Raw genomic sequence first — 20,229 nt, 5'->3', positions numbered from 1 at the left:
CAGACATAGCCTCGGGGCTCAGGGATCGTGGTTCGGGTGGTGGGATGCTGGGGATTCGTGGGTGTCAATTGACTAATCATAGTAGTCTACGGAGAGGGAGTCATGGGAATGGGACTTGGAGTTGAATTTGGACTCACGAGTGGTAAGGCCGAGGGGGTGGGAGTTATGAGGAGGAGAAGACGAGTAGGAGGAAGTGGTAGATGTGGTGTTTTTTGGGTTTCTTCAGCTTTTGTGTCACAAACCAGTTCCTAAACCGGTTTAGGCCAAACCGGTTTATGGATCGGTTCAGTTTAGGTTTGAGAACCCCGAAACGGTTTAGGCTTAACCGGTTTAGCTTGGATAAGGTGAAACCGGTTAAGCCAAAACCGAACCGTTGTCGATTCCTTCAAATTACATTACATGTTGGGAATGTAAGAAGTAAATGATATTCATCCTCCATGAAGTTTTCATTGAATACCTTACATATCTTCTTCATACTAGAATAATGATGCCATGATGCTACCTCAACGCCTAATTTGTGTGAGTGAGTTTAGTGAAGCGTGGAGGCTCCACAAGACCAAAGCCATGAGGATAGGAAGATGCGATTGTATGTATTCTAGCATTTTTACCTTGTATTGGTGTGAAATTTGGGGGTTAACATTTGCAATGCAACATTCCCATTTTTACATTTCAGCATCTAGTTCTTCATACTTACTGCCTATAGTAATTGATCCTTGATGATCACGTGCTTCATAGCTCCAATTGATATTTTACCCCTTATCTTTTAAACCATTTCATAATGTCAAGAACGTAATTAGCTAAGAGAATTTTGCTCTAGTAATTGAAAGGTGAACCTTGCATCCTATTTTCCAAGCATGTCTTGACAATTTGTGATTGGCCATGCTCTTGACTTTTGCAATATAGTTGAATACTGTGTGCACGACTACTATCTCTATGGGAGAGCACCTATTTCTGCCAACAAGGCAACATAGGATCTAGAGGATTTTAATCCCAATTCTCTCCATAAAAACAATTCTGGATTCTTTTTATTTCATTCCATGCACTTAGTGAGATAGTGCCACCCTATACATCCACTTCATGAAGCAACACTTGGCTCTTGAGAGTAAACAAAAACAATAGATATTTTCCAAATATAAATCCATCAATCTCACTTCCCATCCTAGAGTATCACTTTCGTTGCAATGATTCCCAAACATATCATAACAAACTCCAACCCACTTAAAGACAAGACTCATAGCATACATCCCATCTATTTGTTGATTAAGGGGTTTAAAGCTCTATCGAGGTTTCAGCAAACTGATAGAGTCTTCAGAAGGACTATGATCCACTGTGACATTGCTGGAGGATGTGGAAGTAGGGATATTGCTACTGCTGTTTGCACTGCTACTGTTTGTGTTGGATGGATCTGGACGTGATTGTCTCCGCAGAACATATGTGAGCTCTAGAGGAGGATCCAGGACCTCAAGATGCTGCTCCAGCATCAACAGGATAGTGCTCATGGCCGGCGGAGACGATGGATTCTCTTGAATGCACCAAAATGCCACATGGATGAGCTTCTTCATGCTCTCTGTTGCAACCGCATAGTTATCTTTCACTTCCTCCAACAACTGCTTGTCAATGACAGACATTATGTCGCCATTCTCTGCTTGCTTCACTGCCCAAGCCGGAAAATACCATCCATCCTCACTACCCTTCGCCAAATTAAGGTTCTTACGCCCCCCAACAAGTTCTAGCAGCACCGTTCCATAGCTAAACACATCACTCTTCTCTGTGATGGGCAAGTTCAAGAACCACTCTGGAGCCATGTACCCTGGCGTCCCCCGCATCGCCATCACTGTCTGGTTTTTTCCTCCTTCTCGATCGATTAGCTTGCACAGCCCGAAATCTGCAAGCTTTGCCCTAAAGTTGGCATCCAGCAGTAGGTTTTGTGGCTTCACATCCAAATGCATCACTTTGTCTCTGCTTCCCTCGTGCAGAAATGCAAGTCCTCGTGCCATGTCCACAGCAATCCTGTGTCGAACCTCCCATGGCAAGATATGCCTTTGGTCCTCGTTGTTTTCCTCCACACTACTGGGGTTATTTCGGAATATCCATCTGTCCAAAGAACCATTCCCCATGAACTCATATATGAGAAGCCGATGAGTCCCTTCCGCACAGAAACCCCACAGCTGGACAAGATTGACATGACTCAAGCTGCCCAGAGCTGCTACCTCTGTTCTGAATTGCTTCTTCCCTGATGCTGCGATGGTTGCCCGCCCAGAGTACTTAATTATTCACAAAATAAAAATCGAAATTAGTCTGGAGCAACTGGATTGCTGACATTAGGCAAAATAGAACTAGTATGACCAATGAATGGCACGAATGAGAAGCAGCGGGATATATATATATATATATAAAGTGGCTTACCGAGAGCTGTTTCACTGCTACTTTTATTGCACCAGTTCTCTTGGTGTCCACGTTGGTGCTATGATTTTGATTTCGATGAGTGGAGGGAGGTAGGATAAGGCCTTCATAAACGGCACCCGAACCCCCTTTTCCTAGCTTCTTGCTGAATCCCTCTGTAGCAGCTTCTAGCTCCTTGTAAGAGTATCTAGGAGGCAAGCCAGGTAAGCTTTCCAGGAAAGCCTCTTCTTCTGAATCAGGGTCCTCTACTGCCTTCCTTGCTAGTCTCTGACCAATGAAGACTCCCAGAAATGCAAGGCCAATGACCAAAACACCTAATCCAACGCTTACACCAACGATGACATTCTTGGGGATTCCATTGCCATTAGAAACACCAGGTGTAGCAGGTAATTGTGCGACCCTAAGAAATGAAGTCACACTGGGGTTAGCACCGGATCGCATGGTCTGCACTTGATCATAGAGATGGCAAGCCTGGGTGCTGTTGTTGTAGAAAGCTGTTGTGCAAGACCAATTGGGCAAACATAAATTTGTGCATTCGGTTGCGTTGTTCACAATGTGAGACATCATGTATGTATTGGCGAAGTAATCCACCCCTGGCACCTCCAGAAATTGTCCAAATCACAGTAGTGTTGAAGCGGGTGCTGAGGATGACAAGAAGGCGTGTGTCGTTTGTATATGCTACAAATTGCCAAACGAAGGATCCATCGCTACTGAGAAGGATCTGAACGCTCGTATTCTGTGCTGTGGCTATGGTGACGTTGCGATCAGGTAGTAACAATTTCTCAAAAACTGGGGCACTATAAGCTGGCACAAGAGCGAGATGCAGAGGAGCAGCCATGACTGCAATTGTGAGGAATATAGATATGGTCATGTTGTATCGTGGATGATGATAAATCATGATCGTCTTTGACCTGATTGGTGACAAACAAGTTAAGTTAAGGAAAGTAATCTAGGCAGAGAAAAAAATAGATGCACACTAGAATTAGGATAGATGCTCATTAAGAAGAAGAAGAAGAAGAAGATGGTGGTGGTGGTGGTGATGATGATGTTAATGTTATGTTAGTTGCTTAGTAGAAATAAATCATGGCCTATACGGGAAGAAGAAGAAGAAGGAAGGTTGGAATGAGCTGCTGAGAGAGAAGATTTATTGCAGGAATCAATCATCACATAAACAGATTTAAGTAAGTGTGTAGGAGAAGAAAATGATGATGATTCAATGCAAGTTTCTGCCTAAAGCATCTATGATCTTTGATTTTGCACTGAAAGAGAATGGATTACAATTTCATTGTTTTCGAGCAGGAATGTAGGAAGGGTTTGATTCCTTTATGAATCTTTGTCGATGAACAGTGAATTGACTGTTGGCATAACGTTTGGACATACTCTTTTCGACTTCTTCTTATTTGCTTGTCGCAGAACTTTTCTCTTGAGTTTTTATTTGATTGTCAATGTGTGTCCTTTGGGCACATGACCATGAGGTTTGCCCTAGTGAAATTTGGGGGACCAAGACATGAAGGATATAGATTTCTGGGCATCGCCCAAAAAGGAACAGAACTTGTTTGACACAAGAAATAGTATCTCTTTTGTGACCATTGTAGACCAATCGAGTGACTCTTATACACGATTCAAACATTGCATATACAAGCAGAAAACTATTCATTGTGATAATTGGTCTTTGTTTTGTATTTTAGTAATTTGCATTCAGTTATAGTGGATGATTGTATTTATTTATATATAAGTCGAAAATGATGTACTGCAATAATTGGTCTTTGCTTTGTATTCTAGAAATTTGCATTCGGTTACCATGGATGATGTTGTATAGAACCGCCTACATTTATAATCGAGAAATTTGGCCAATTAAAACCACTTGCATTCAAGGAGAATGACAAAGAGATTGCATTTCCAAATAGAACCTCCTCTACATATATAAACAAGGCTAAAAAGTTCCATTTGCCTTAATATTTTTATTAGTGATGTTTTGCCAAGCATAAGAGTATTCTCAAATTTGATGGAATTATACTAGAGAAATAGGACAAACACTATAATTCTTTAGAAGGAACAAGGTCAAGTACGTAAAATGGGATACTTTTTTGTTCAATCGGTCAATTACAAATTTTACGATTTAAGTGGGCTCAATTTAATGGTTTATCGGTTTTTCTTTAACTTTTCTTGCTCCCCTAATTTGACAACACTTTCCAAGTTTCCCCACAAACATCAAACTCTCCTATGCATCCCCCTCCCCTCCCCTCCCCTCCCCTCCCCTCCCTCCCATTGAAGGTCAACTTTGCCCACCTCCCGACTTTTTGGGTATGATAATGTATCCCCTACTAAGGTTACTACTCAAAAATCTTTATGTGCTTATTTCGGGATTCAATAGTATATATGGCTTGACAAAAATCAATGGTGCAATATTTTTAATCAATCTAACTTAAATGATTTGGATCAAATTATGACTAAATTGTTCGATTTGGTTTCAACTTTCCCTTAGAATATTTAAATGATTCAATTTCACCTTTTCTTTAAATGGTTTGGTTTGCATGGATTCAGTCTAAAAGGGACGATTGTTGTAGGTTTTAGGGTTAGGGTTACTAATAATGATAATGAAGATAGACATGGTCTAATAGTGGAGATTATGAATGGTATGATGGTGAGAGAGAACATGAAGAACAAGACAAGCATTGAGGGGTGGGGGGTGGTGCCTAGAATGGCTCCATCCCCCTCCCAAAGGGGTTCAACGTTAAGGGGGAAGAGAGAGAGAGAGAGAGAGAGAGAGAGAGAGAGAAAGAAAGAAGAAAGAAAGGTGTATTAACGTCTTCTAAGGCCAAATTTGGCCCATGAGACAATTGGTTTACAACAATAGAGTATTTATCCAGTCATCATAACTAAAAATAAAATTAAGTAAAAAAAATAGAACTTAAACTAAAAGAGTTCTAGTAGTGTACAATATGTAGTATACTCGAAAGTGACTATACACTAAGCCTAATTTTATTTCCACCCAAGCCTCTCGAAAAGAAGTGGGGGGTCAAAGGGTCTTGATGTGGGTTCCAATGTAGAGAGTGCCCTAGCCATGGCTTCTAGGCAGTGTAGCTCACGTTCCCTTATTTTCAATATTGCGTCCACATCACGTTGAGTTGTTTTGAAACCCGGCACCCGAGGACGTCTGGTTCTTCTCTGGTTTTCTGCCTCATCAATGGAAAGGCCGAGTGGTGCAAGTGTGTCGGCATTCGTTGTCTCCTCAGGTTCCTGAAAAACTGCATTTGTTACATGTTCGTGATCATTAGCAGCATTATTGTCAACATTTTGTAATTTATTCTCTCTGTGTTGTTTTAGTTCTAGAATGTATTTGCCTAATTTCTTTATATCTAGAGTATCTAATAGTTTGGGGAGGGTGGGAGACGGACCAAGTATGTCTTGGTATTTTGCCCTTATCTCGGCATAGGTTGGACACTTGCAAGTAAAGTGGTACTCATCCTCTATCTCTATGTGACATAACCTACATATCCTTTCCTCCCTAGGGACTCCACTAGTACGGCCATTTTCAATCTCAAGTTGGTGAGATGATATTCTAAGTTGTCCAATGGCAACCCTTAGTGCATGTGGTAAGAATACATCTAGATATTTTGGCCGTGTGATAAAACCTAACTCAGAGAAGTGCATGAAGTGTTTCTTATAGTACGACATTTTAGATGGGAGTGGCTCTAGTGGGGTGATCCATTTACACCGAGTGTAAATTTGCCATATTTCTTGGCGTATTACTTTATTGCGGTTCTCATGAGAGATTAAGGTGTTATCACTCGTGTGGTTGTACCTAAGGGGAGGTAGGTTATTAATGTCTAGACCATTCGCAAGAAGCCAAGTCACCATCATGCCATACCATGAGCTAGTATAGCCGGACTCATACAATGATCGAGAGGCCTTAAAGGCTTGATGAGATATTCTATCATGTGGTTGGCTATGTATCCTATCAATAAAGACTACAAGTTGAAAAAGTGCCTCTACTAGCATTGGGGGTAACGTGAACTCGGCCCTAATAATGTCATGTGGTACAGTCGATTTGCTTCGGAGTTGGCGTGATAGCATCATCACCAATGGTCTCTCTAATTGCGTCCACATGAAGGATGGTAATCCTGGAGCCCAAACCGCAGATGCATACATGAGGGAGGGGGTCACTAATGAGTCAAAGAGCCACCCTTTAGTCCGTGGCTCTTGAAAGTGTGCTTGGTGGCATTGTCTCTCTAGGAGTGAGAGGGATGCATGTCCTCTCGTGAGTCTATCCTTCGCTGCCTGTGTCATCGAAAATTTACCTGAGCGGGCACTAAAAGTGACTCCGAGATATACGTACGATCCAACCACCTCGACTGGGCTATGGGAGATAGTTAGGTGACACTTAGCTCTAACTTGGGCCGATGTGTGGAAGATAAGGACTTTCGTTTTCCCTAGATTCACTACCAATCCTCGTTGTACACAAAAGTCATCTAAGGCATTGAGGTGCCTCTGTAGGTCGTGTTCGGATTCAGAGAGCAAAACTATGTCATCCGCATAGAGCAAGATACGAACCTGCGTATCCCCAAGGACCACTCCGGTGCCTCCTTCACGAGCAATAAAATCTGTGATCTCATCAATGTAAATCCCAAAAAGCGTCGGTGATAGGGGGCAACCTTGTTTTACACCAATAGTGCTAATGAAACGATTGGATAGGCCACCTGGGCATCGGACACACCCGGACACTTGTTCATATAGTGCGTAGATGGCCCATACCATATCATCTGGTATCCTCAAGCTTTTAAGTCTATCAGACAACCGATCTCTAGGGACTGTGTCAAAGGCTTTGCGGAAGTCCACAAAACAACAATATAATCTCTTCTTGCGAGCCCTAGTTTGGTCAATTAGGCATCTAAGTGTGAAGATGTGATCAATAGTGGAGAAGGCTCGTCTAAAGCCAGCTTGTTCAGGTGCAGAGAGAGAGAGAGAGAGATGATCCTTGTTCATTCATTCCCCATAAGGGGTTAAATAAGTACAAAAGGGTAGATACACAAGGGTGCAAGCCTCCTTGGCATTCACACCTAGTCACTCACTCACACCTGTCATGTATAAATGGTTTTGCATGATTCATTGAATCTCCATTGAATCATGTTGTCAATCTTCTTTTCTCGGTGAAACATATATGTAACTTTATCACTGTTAAACTTCTTTTTTCAATGACACATATATGTGACTTTATGTACATGTGGTAATTTTATCTCGTTTACTATGACAATTAGTATTATTATGAGGTATTAATTAGGGGTGAAAGATCGTCTATTTAAGTATGTATTAACTTATTGACTTAATTGTTGGTATATAAAGGGTGTATGATTGACTTATTATCATACTCATTTAACAAGTCATCATATTGCTCGCAAATTATCTTACATGTTGAGAATGCAAGAAATAAGTGATAATCATCCTCCATGAAGTTTTCATTGAATACCTTGCATATCTTCATACTAGGGGTAATGATGTTATGATGCTACCTCAACACCTAATTTGTGCAACTAAGTTTGGCGAAGTGTTGAGGCTCCACAAGACCAAAGCTATGGGGATTGTAAGATGGGGTTGGATATATTCTAGCATTTTTACCTTATATTGGTGTGAAATTTTTGCAACGCAACTTCCAATTTTTACATTTTACAATCTTGCTTTTCATACTTAGTGCCTATAGTAATTGATCCTTGACAATCACATGCTTCATAGCATCACCTAAGAGCTCCAATTGATCTTTTACCCCTCATCTTTTAAACCATTTCATAATGTCAAGAAACTAACTAGCTAAGAGAATTTTGCTCTTATTAGTCTTTTGAACCTTGCATCCTATGTTCCTAGCCTGTTTTAACAATTTGTAATCAGGCAAGTTCTTGTCTTTTACGATATACTTGTATACTCTTTGTACAACTAATATCTCTATGGGGGAGCATCCTATGCTTCCACAGCATGAAGCAACAGTTAGCTCTTGAGAGTAAAAAATCATAATCGTTTTTTTTCAAAATATAAAAGCATCAATCTCACTTCTCATCCTAGAGTATCACTTTTGTTGCAATGATTGTCAAACATATTATAACAAGTCCAACCCACACAAAGTCTAGACTCATAGTAGTCATCCCACCGATTTGTTGATGGCACATTAATTGCACAATATTTGAAGCTTTCCACTTGTCTTGGTTCTCCTTTGTAAGTTAAAGTGCGATCAATCCTTTAGACATCTTTGACATCGCCTATTCCCAAAACTATACTACAAGAATTATACCTTTGTTTTGTCGTATTTCTCCACCATATCCCACCAAATTGTGGAATAATTTTATGCTCTGCAACCCATGATAAATAAATAAAAAGATGAGTGCAACTTTTCTAGCCTTGTCTATATGCAAACTGAATGTTGAGTAGTTTCCATCCGCAAAACCTCTCCGTAATTTAATGCAAAATAATATAAACGCAAATCAAAGATCAACTATTCCAACACATCATTTTCTACAAGTCACTCAAGTTTCCCACATAGTGTTCACAAAAAGAGACGGTTAAAGGTATACGCAGTGTCAAATGAGTCAGTCGAGTTCCCATTTGCCCAAAAAGTACCTTGAGTTTCACTCACAATGTTAACATATAGACAAGGTTCACACAATATTCCCATGTGTCGAATGAGTCTCATTCTCATTCCTTTTCGGGACCACGTATGATTTTGGGAGTTTCGGTAGAAAAAACTCTATCTTCGTGGATTGTTCCTTCACCCGATGGCACCTTGTTTTTTAATTCAAAAACCGGATTAAAAGAAACAGAAAGTGGTACATCAAAAGACAAGGAAAAAGGAAGGCTTCTCGTTCTCTTCTTCGTCATTGCAAGCGTTTGCGAAAATCAAGAGGAAAGTGAAAGTAGACAAAGTCTTGGTCTAAATTTAACAAGCTGGAAACACTGTTGTGTCCAATGTCAATTCAACTGTATAAATAAATGTAGGTCTCTCGGCCAAATCAGATCTCAAAACCAATGGAATGGAACACTGTATCCGCCTCTCTCTTTCTTTTCCTCTTTTCCTCTTTCTCTTTCTCTGATGTTAAGATCATCCTCAATGCTTTGGACACAAATCTCCATTGAATCATACTAACATACACATCGTCATTGTTTTCTTCTTCCTCTTCTTCTTCTTCTTCTTCTTCTTCTTCGACACCAATTTCTCGCTCCACCAATTTCTGCTGTGGATCTTCTAATATCTATTTTTCTTCTCCCAGATTTAATTTCCTTCAGCTGACCTGTTTTTCACCCATCAGTTCATCGCCGATCACGATTTATCATCATCCCAATACAACATGACCACATCTATATTCCTCACCATTGCAATCCTGGCTACTTCTCTCAATCTCATCCTCATTCCATCGTATAGTGCCACAATTCCTGAGCAATTGTTAATACCTGATCGCAACACCACCATAGCCACAGCACAGAATACTAGCCTTCAGATCCTTCTTAGTAGCGATGGATCCTTCTCTTGGCAATTTGTACCATATACAAATGACACACGCCTTCTCGTCATACTCAGCACCCTCTTCAACACGACGGTCGTTTGGATTGCCAACAGAGACCAGCCAGTCTCGCCAAACGCAACCCTAAACCTCATTTACCCTGACCAACAGATCATACTTCAAGACCACACCTCAATTAGCACCAACATCAACGGCAGCTCTAACAACAATAACTCAATAAACGCTAATTCTTCCACTAGCGTGGTTTGGTCTTCTCCACCTGGAATATACAGTGTTCTGATGAATAGCACGGGGAACCTTGTGATGCAAGACGACAGGAACTCCACCCTCTGGCAGAGCTACGATTACCCTATAGATCTTATCATGGCAGGACAGGGCCTTAGGCCTAACCACAGTGTCACTGCGCGCCTCTCACTGGATGATGTCTCCACTGGGCATTATACCCTCAAGGAAGAGGTTGGTGGCCCTGTGCTCTATGCAACCTTCGACCAACAACAGACCAATATACCCTATGCGGTCATCACTTATGCAGAAGGCGTTGCCGGAAACCTCAGTGGAGCTTTACACTCTGCTTGCAATCGCACTGTGGTGATCTATAACGCAGATGGATCAGGGGTGACCCTAGACCAAGAAGACTCTGTGATTACTCCCGAGTGTCAAGCACAATCAGGTGGGTACACAATTCACGGCATCACTTTTAGCACACGTTTGGGGGGCTCAGGCTTCAGATATCTACGTCTGATGCCGACGGGCGACATAGACTCTTTTCTCCTCTCTGATAATGGCCTCCAACTCGACAATGAACTTTTCAAGGGATTCTTCAGCACCTACTGCAAACTACCCTCCTATTGCAGTGTAAACAGCCTTTGTAGCTCTGTCCAAACTTGCAGCTGTCCAGATCTCTTCACCCAAGTGGACTCATCAGATCCTCGACAGGGATGTCGCCTCATCACGCCGCTCAATTGCAGCATAGCTATGGAACATCAATTTCTCCAGGTGGCAGGGGTGGAGTATTTCGCTAATACATACATGGATTCTCACAATGTGACTAGTGCAACTGAATGCACTAATTTATGTTTGCCCAATTGCTCTTGCACAGCCGTCTTCTACAACAACAACACCCAGGCTTGCCATCTCTATGACCAAGTGCAGACCATGCAATCCGGTGGTAACCCCAGTGTCACCGCATACCTCAGGGTCGCACACTTACCTGCTACGAGTGTTCCTAATGGTAATGGAATCTCTAAGAATGTTATCATTGGTGTAAGCGTTGGGTTAGGTGTTTTGGTCTTTGGCCTTGCAATTCTCGGAGTGTTCATTGGAAAGAGACTAGCAAGGAAGCCAGTAGAGTACCCTGATTCAGAAGAAGAAGCTTTCCTGGAAAGCTTACCTGGCTTACCTCCTAGATACTCTTACAAGGAGCTAGAAGCTGCCACAGAAGGATTCAGCAAGAAGCTAGGAAAAGGGGGTTCGGGTGCCGTTTATGAAGGCCTTATCCTACCTCCCTCCACTCATCGAAATCAGAATCATAGTAGCAATGTGGACACCACGGCTGGTGCAATCAAAGTAGCAGTGAAACAGCTCTTGGTAAGCCGCCTTACATTGCATTGGTTATATTAGTTCTATTGCCTAATGTCAGCAATCCAGTTCCCCCCATATTAATTTGTAGTTTTTTTTGTCATTATTAAGTTCTCCGAGCGGGCAACCATTGCAGCATCAGGGAAGAAGCAATTCAGAACAGAGGTAGCTGCACTGGGCAGCTTGAGCCATGTCAATCTTGTCCAGCTGAGGGGTTTCTGTGCAGAAGGGACTCATCGCCTCCTCGTATACGAGTACATGGAGAATGGTTCTCTCGACAGATGGATATTCCGAAGTAACCCCATTACCACAGAAGAGAAGAATGAGGACCAATCACATACCTTGCCATGGGAGATACGGTACAGGATTGCTGTAGACATGGCACGAGGACTCGCCTTTTTGCATGAAGGAAGCAGAGATAAAGTTGTCCATTTGGATGTGAAACCACAGAACCTACTGCTAGATGCCAACTTTAGAGCAAAGCTAGCAGATTTCGGGCTGTGCAAGCTTATCGACAGAGAAGGAGAGAACAACCAAACCGTGACTGCAATGCGGGGAACACCAGGTTACATGGCTCCCGAGTGGTTTTTGAATTTGCCCATCACAGAAAAAAGTGATGTTTTTAGCTACGGAATGGTGCTGTTAGAGCTCGTGGGGGGGCGTAAGAACCTCAATTTGGCGATGGGCAGTGAGGATGGATGGTATTTTCCAGCGTGGGCAGTGAAGCAAGCAGAGGATGGGGACATAATCTCTGTCATTGACAAGCACTTGTTGGAGGAAGTGAAAGATAACTATGCTGTTGCGACAGAGAGCATGAAGAAGCTCATCCATGTTGCATTCTGGTGCATTCAAGAGAATGCATCGTCACGGCCGGCGATGAGCACGATCCTGTTGATGCTGGAGCAGCACCTTGAGGTTCCTGATCCTCCTCTAGAACTTACTTATGTTCTTCGGCGCCAATCACGTCCAGATCCATCCAGCACAAATAGTACAAGTACCAGTGCTATAAGCAGTAGCACTACCTTCACATCCACTGGAAAAATGACGATGAGTCGCGTGCAAGATTCGATCAGCTTGTTAGAGCCTCGGTAGAGCTGAAAGGCCCATGAGACCTAAATTCAGCTTTCCTGCAATCGAAATGCAATGAAGAACTTAGGTCTATGCATGCAGGCGTGTTTGATTTGGGACTTGGATGGGAATGAAATGAATGTATTTGTTCTTGAAATCGTTTTCAGGATTACATAGAAATAAGAAGTATAAGGTTGTAACAGTTTTCATGAGTTGATGCATAACCTAAGGGTGTAATCTTTTGCTATATTACTTTGATTTTTCCTTCGATATCATTACAAGCACCCATTCAGTTTGTACCTCTTGGAATCATCACAACCACAATTCATTGTCAATTTTAGTCAAGATGCTTCACAAATTTGTTTTCCACAACTCATACCTAAAAGATTGATATAGAAGCATTCCAATGGTAACAAAGTCATTTCATGTAAACCTGAATGCAAAACCAATTGCTTATAATTAATATAGCTGATAAGTAGTGTTGGTGGATTTGTTACATGGCAAAACTTTATCCCAAATTTTAAATATGGCCATAATTTTACATATGAAAGACCATAATTCTGTAGATAGGTGAGAAGGTTAGGATTCAATGGGACATGTAATTTTATGACGCTCTAAATTCCATGTACTTCTACATACAAAGGATCACAATTTTGTGGATAGGGTCCTAGAGAATCTTGGGATTCAAACACAAATGGTGAATTTAGGCCTAAATTCCATGTACCTTCTACATATGAAGGGACCATGATTCTGTAGATAGGGTCCTAGAGAAGCTTGGGACTCAACATGACATGTAATTTTATGAAGCTCTTCATTGCTTTACACAAATAGTGAATTTAGAAACATGTACATAGCAGCATCTAAATCTGTTTATGGTTGAGAAATAGGCAACTACGGTTCTACCTTTACCGATAAATTTACTAAGTAATAACCGATGGATGTCATGCTACGCTAATTGATATATATAGTCTATCCTCACACAAAGCTCGATCACTTGCTCCATCGACCTATTCATTTTCTCACATCTTATAATAATTAACACTGTATTTGTCTGTGTATACTCCATATATAGCTCAACTGCACAATGGGACGTTTTTATTTGCAAGCAAATCAAAAGACGCACATTTGTTGTCTTTCCTCCATTTTTGTGGATCTTGCACTGTCTAAATTTTTTCTGCCAAGATTAATTACCTTCAGTTCACCGGTTCAAAGGCGATCACGATTTGTCATCACCCACAAGGCAACATGACCATATCCATATTCTCATCCTTACAGTCATGGCTGGTTCTCTGCAGCTCATTCTCATACCAATAACTTATAGTGCCACAATCCCTGAGCAATTGTTAGTACCTGATAACACCACCACCATAGCCACTGCACTGAATACTAGCCTTAAGATTGTTCTTAATAGCAATTGATCCTTCTCCTGGCAATTTGTACCATATACAAACCATACGCGTCTTCTCGTCATCTTCTGCACTCTCTTCAACACTACTGTGATTTGGATTGCCAACAGAGACCACCCCGTCTCACCCAATGCAACCCTAAACCTCATTTACCCTGACAGACAGATCATACTTCAAGACAACACCTCAATTACCAGCAACATCAATGGCAGCTCTAACAATGACTCTATTCATCCTAATCCTTCTGTCAGAGTGGTTTGGTCTTCTCCTCCAGAAATATACAGTGTTCTGATGAATGACATGGGGAACCTTGTGAATCAAGATGACAGTAACTCCACTCTTTGACAGAGCTACAATTATTCTAAAGATGTTTTGCTCGCAAGACAAGGTCTTACGCATAACCACACTCTCACACGAGGCATCTCCTTGGATGATGTCTCTATTGGCCATTATGTCTGGAAATCAGAGCCCGCTGGGCCTGTGCTCTATGCCACCTTTCATCAACAACTGATCAATATACCCTATGCCAGTCATCACTTATGCAGAAGGCTTTTCTGGATAACTCACTGGAGTTTTGCACTCTGCTTCCAAACTCGTTGTGGTAATGTATAACCCAGATGGATTGGGGTGAATCTAGATCAAGGAGCTCTGTGATTACTACCCAGCGTCACGCAGAAACCGATGGGTTTATCATTCATGGCATCCATTTTATAAGTACTCATTTGAAGGGCTCCAGGTTCAGATATCTGCGTCTCATGCCAACAGGCAATATAGACTCTTTTCTCCTCTCTCACGATGGCTTTTCAAGAAATTCTTCAGCAGCTACTGTAAGTTACCCTTCTATTGCAGTGTAAACAGCATTTGTAGCTGTCTCCAAACTTGCAGCTGACAGGGACATCACCTCATCACTCCGCTGAATTGCAGCATAGCTATGGAACATCAATTTCTTGAGTTGCCAAGGTACATGGATCCTCGCATTGTGAATAATGCAACCCAATGCACTAATTTATGTTTGCCCAATTGCTAATGATAATGCAGGAGCTTCTATGAGTTTTATTTTCAGTCTAACTGTTGGTTTGGGTGTTGTGATCATTTGCCTTGCCATTCTCGGAGTCTTCATTGGTCAGAGACTAGCAAGGAAGGCAGTAGAGTACCCTGATTCAGAAGAAGAGGATTTCTTGGAAAGCTTACCTGGCTTGCCTCCTAGAGACTCTTACAAGGAGCTAGAAGCTGCCACAGAGGGATTCAGCAAGAAGCTAGGAAAAGGGGATTCCGGCGCCGTTTATGAAGGCCTTATCCTACCTCCCTCCACTCATCAAAATCAGAATCATAGCACTAATGTGGACACCAAGAGCACTGGTGCAATCAAAGTAGCAGTGAAACAGCTCATGTTATTCGTTGGTCATACTAGTTCCATTTTGCCTAATGTCAGCAATCCAGTTCACGCCTATTAATTTATATATTTTTTATGTGACTGATTAAGTTCTCTGGGCAGGTAATCATTGGGGAAGAAGCAATTCTGAACATAGGTAGTTGCACTGGACAGCTTGAGCCATGTCAATCTCGTCCAGCTGAGGGGTTTCTGTGCATAAGGGACTCATCGGCTTCTGGTATACGAGTACATGGAGGATGTCTCCATAGATGGATATTCCAATGTACCACAGAAGAGAAGAATGAGGAGCGATCACATACCTGACTATGGGAGATACAGAACAGGATTGTTGTGGACGTGGCACGAAGACTTGCGTTTCTGCATGAGGGAAGCAGAGACAAAGTGGTTCATTTGGATGTGAAGCCACAGAACCTAATGCTAGATCCCAACATTAGAGCAGAGCTTGCAGAGATTTTGGTGCATTCAAGAGAATCCATCAGAAGTAGCACTACCTCCAAATCCTCCAGAAAAATGAGAAACATTCGCACAGAAGAGTCGATCAAATTGCTAAAGGCTGTGGGTAAGAGCTGAGATAGAGAAGCTTGTCGTATACAAAGTGTCTGTCATATTTGGAAAGAATATATTATATATGTATGTGTTCTTTCTTCTCTTGTTTTTTTTCAAAATGGTTGGAATAGTTAGGCTTTGACATCCTTATTTTGTAATAGGTTCAACCAACCATAACAAGCCCAACTCTAGGTTTGAGTAGAAGCATTACAAGAGTAACAAAGTCTTTTGGTCTAAACCATAGTCCAAATCCAATTGCTCGTAAGTCATCGTCGCTTTTGGTATAATGTATGTGTTCTTTCTTCTCTTGTTTTTTTTCAAAATGGTTGGAATAGTTAGGCTTTGACATCCTTATTTTGTAATAGGTTCAACCAACCATAACAAGCCCAACTCTAGGTTTGAGTAGAAGCATTACAAGAGTAACAAAGTCTTTTGGTCTAAACCATAGTCCAAATCCAATTGCTCGTAAGTCATCGTCGCTTTCTTCCAATTCACAACTAGATTGGGTTGCCACATTCTAGCCGCTCAAACCGTCTGAGAGCCAGCTGCTGCAAAGGTCTGGCACACATATCATGTTCCTCACACAATTATCACCAAGTTTTGGTAGAGAATCTGGAAACAACAACACATGAGGCGAATTACCACAATCCAATGGCTATTAATTAATACATAAGTCACTACCGGTTGGAGCGTGGCAACATGGGACCCTTAGCTCTCTTAATTGTGTAGCATGCCCAAATGCAACAGAAACAATTTGACACGCTTTGTGGGACTGTCTAGAAACCTATTGAATATGGCGGGGGATTGGCTGCCTATTGCAATTATGGTAGGTGCAAAGCACAGTGATGTGGGGAAATGTATGTTAGTTACCAATGGCAAACCCTAGTTGACAAGTATGAGCATTAGGAGGAGGGGATGAAATTGGTGATAAAAGCACAAGAGGTTTTTTTTCCACCGTCGGCAATATTCCCTCAACTCCTATTTATGCCAAAACTCAAGTTGTGTTGGAATTGGTCAACCCAATAACTCTTTGGACTCTATGGAAACAACGATGTAGACAGGTCTTCCCCAACCAAACCGCACATCCAGTAATGTTAATGCAAGAGATATGGAGTGAAGTTGTAGCCACTCTAAAAAGCCAATGCAATGGCCTCAAGGGCAGCTCCGATGGAGTTGAAAGTCAACGAGTAGCCTTTATCCAATAATGGTCGTCCTGACTCCTCTCCTTTTCTTGAGTCAGTGGGCATCCACATAAGATGGAACTATCACGTCCCTACAGGGATTTGTACATAACACTCTCATCTGTAAAATTTTATAACTAATATAAAATGGAAGGAGATTTTTTTTGGAAAAAAAAACAAAAAAATATTGTTGATAGATTTGTTACGAGACTAAATTTTATCCTAAATTTTACATTTGGCTCCAAAATCAGCTTCTATGTATCTTCTAAGTCTAAATACCAAAATTCTATGGATATAGTCCTAGGGAAGCTTAGGATTCAATAGGACTCGTAACTTTTGATTATGAAGTAACATCAAAACATAAATACAAACATTATATTATTATTGAGCCAGCCACTTATATGGCATGACCAAATCCATAGAACACATAAGCTCCTCTTAAATTGTTTTTCAATGTACAATGAGTTTAGGAACACATGCATAACAACATCTAAATCATCTACCTCTATACAATGATTCTAGGAACACATGCATAGCAACATTTTTATCATGTACCTTTGTACCATAGATTGAACCATGTGTGATATGCGTGGTATTCGACATCCGCAATATTCGTAGTATTCGAGAATATAAAATTGCCCCAAGAATATTATAAAACCATTCGTTTATGGAAAATAAATTTACATAATAAAAATTATTCAATTCACTTAAAAAAAAAAGGAAAAATCACCAATTAATAGAAAAATGGAAGGTCTTCAAAATCACACTAACACACTAACATAAGAAAGAAAAGTTTTAATTAAAGCGATTATGAGCCCTTTTGATGCCCTTTTGATGCATCTGAATGGATGATTTTAGATGATTTCACAGATCAAAGCGGAATTATAACTCTTAAAAATGTGAATGATTGCGAAGAGCTTCTTGATTGAGCCATGGAAGTGTAGAAGCTTCTTCATTTTCCATGGCTCAATGAAAATTTGTGATCTAGAGCTTCTTTATTGAGCCATGGATTGAAGTCATTATACACCTCTAGATGTGAAATACTCTTCAAAAGTTTCTTCTTCAGGGGGTCATGGATTTGTCAACAGAACCTGAATCGTTTAATAACACATTCTTGTAAGTTCATCAACAGATTAAAGGAGAATCCGAACTAATCCTTCTTCCCCAAAAGGGCTTCTCAATCAACAGTGCAGGGATTCTTCAGCAGAAAACGAATATCTGCATAAAATGTATAGCATATTAAATAAAGATCAGAGGCATTAATATCACTTTGATTCTTCTAAACGCAAAGGTTTCTTCATCGAAAATCTATGGCTTCCTTAACAAAAAAATGAGCCCCTACATAGAATGCATAACTCCTCTTTCACAGATCAAAAAAGGAATCACGCCATTATACCTGTACTTGACAATAATTGTTCTACAAAAAACTCTTCTTCAACAAGCCATTATACGTTAACTTTGCAATGAATCTTCAAAACAAAAGCTTCTTCATCAACAAGCCATGGACTCTCCTCCAATAGAGAATTCGCTTCTGCATAACTCCTCTTTCACAGATCAAAGAAGGTTTTCAACCCATTTAACCTGCACGTGAGAATGATTCTTCAAAAATGGAAAAATAAGACAGCTTCTTCATGTCAGCAATCCATGGATTTCTTCAACAGAAGAATGAGTTTTCTACATAGAATGCAAAATAAAATTCTCTCGACACAAAGCAAGGAAGGATTCAAGCCATTACATGCCATCATTCACATGATATGAATATAGAATATATATGACCGATGTTTAATGGAGTCGAACCCTAAATTTCTATCCCTGCATCCCAACTACAAATAAGAATCAATCAGAGTTCTTTCGATTTTCTTTACGGAAACGCGGAAAGCCAGCCCATCGCCGCTTTGTATGCGGTCGATGAGACAAAGCGAAGGCCTTCATTGCATTGCATTGCTACGAGGAGCCGATGTTTGATGTTGTTCCTTGTGGATTGTTGATTGCTATTCCCTACAGAGCTCTTCTCTATTCGCTACTCGTCGAATGCATTTTTTCAAAAAAAAATTAGGGAAAAAAAGGGGAAAAAAAAAGTTAACGAATATTGGAATAAATATTCTTATACGTATTCGTTGGTATTCGTGGGGGAGGCCCCACGAATGCGAATATCTCAATCTATGCTTTGTACAATGAGTTTAGGAACACATACATAACAACATCAAATCATCAACCTTTATACAATGACTTTAGGAACACATACATAGCAACATCTAAATCGTCTAATCCTTAAGAAATAGGCATTTACCTTTATTCGAAAATTTTCTTACTAATAACCAATGAATGACATAACGTTTTGTCTTTTATGGCTTATTGCATATCGTAGGCTTTATTGAATAAACTACCATAACATTTGTGATAAATACTATATCATTTGTGATTAATATAAACTTCATGCGTGTTTAAATGAAATATTTAGAATGCATGACGTAAATGATTCTATGATACATATGGAATAAAGAAATAGACAAGTTATTTATTCTTCAATTGTGTTTGTTGGATGTAATGAACATTACACGATAAGCACGCATAGCTTTTTTCCTTAGTTTCTAATAGTTTTTATGGTAAATTCTAATTCTTGTAATGATTGAGACTAGTAGAACTTTGTTACCACGCTCATCCCCATATCCTAGTTTTGAATCTTTTAACTAAAAATGCCCCCATTGATGGTTACATCGATTAGAGGTTTATTGATTTCCATCGGCTTGGTTGTTAACCAATGGCTCGATGTCTTCGAGAAACGCCAACCGAAAAGATTGATGGTAGCCAATGTGTCTAGCCAGAGCACTAGGAGTGGAGTTGGTATGTCCAACAAACCTTAACCTCATTACCAACCCACCTGGAGGCAATAACCGAAGTAATCCATAAATAATTGGAACCCCTTGAAATATGCGGTCTATGGGAGCATGTCTTCCAATAAGTGGCTAACTTCAAATCAATTCATATGAGTGTAATAGTTCACTTGACAACTATTTTTTTGTCTCTCTAAGAAACTTGTTGATAAGTATCATAAGATTGTCCATCTTATTATGTGTAAGTAAATAATGTTGTTTTATTTTAGATATGAGATGTCTAATTGTTTGTTGTCACTAAAAAATGTGGAGAAT

The 20,229-nt window shown here is 40.5% G+C and overlaps 3 protein-coding genes across 3 annotated transcripts in view; 2 read left to right on the top strand and 1 right to left on the bottom strand.

Annotated features, from left to right (window-relative positions):
• Positions 1-12,812, top strand: part of LOC147866737 (G-type lectin S-receptor-like serine/threonine-protein kinase SD2-5) — a 31,651-nt gene extending 18,839 nt beyond the window's left edge. Inside the window, exon 3 of the mRNA XM_087317206.1 lies at positions 12,722-12,812. The gene's annotated coding sequence lies outside the window, so the exon portion shown is untranslated. The remainder of the gene's footprint in view (positions 1-12,721) is intronic.
• Positions 1,133-3,241, bottom strand: LOC147866738 (G-type lectin S-receptor-like serine/threonine-protein kinase SD2-5). The gene is made up of 3 exons (XM_087317520.1): positions 3,093-3,241; positions 2,407-3,010; positions 1,133-2,264 (listed from the first exon to the last, which is right to left on the bottom strand). Exons 1-3 carry the CDS (start codon positions 3,239-3,241, stop codon positions 1,278-1,280), a joined length of 1,740 nt encoding a protein of 579 aa, XP_087173646.1. The 3' UTR covers positions 1,133-1,277.
• Positions 9,606-12,812, top strand: LOC147866736 (G-type lectin S-receptor-like serine/threonine-protein kinase SD2-5). Its single transcript, XM_087317205.1, has 2 exons — positions 9,606-11,495; positions 11,598-12,812. Exons 1-2 carry the CDS (start codon positions 9,735-9,737, stop codon positions 12,576-12,578), a joined length of 2,742 nt encoding a protein of 913 aa, XP_087173331.1. The 5' UTR covers positions 9,606-9,734; the 3' UTR covers positions 12,579-12,812.
• Positions 12,813-20,229: the final 7,417 nt, after the last annotated feature.

Source organism: Azolla caroliniana, unplaced genomic scaffold (genome assembly GCF_043228905.1).
Source record: "Azolla caroliniana isolate FFs.n. ecotype wild unplaced genomic scaffold, voAzoCaro1.0.p SCAF_3, whole genome shotgun sequence".
Classification (NCBI taxonomy): Eukaryota; Viridiplantae; Streptophyta; class Polypodiopsida; order Salviniales; family Salviniaceae; genus Azolla; species Azolla caroliniana.
The sequence above is the reverse complement of the archived record's forward strand: the minus strand, read 5'-3'. Positions and strand labels throughout refer to the sequence as shown.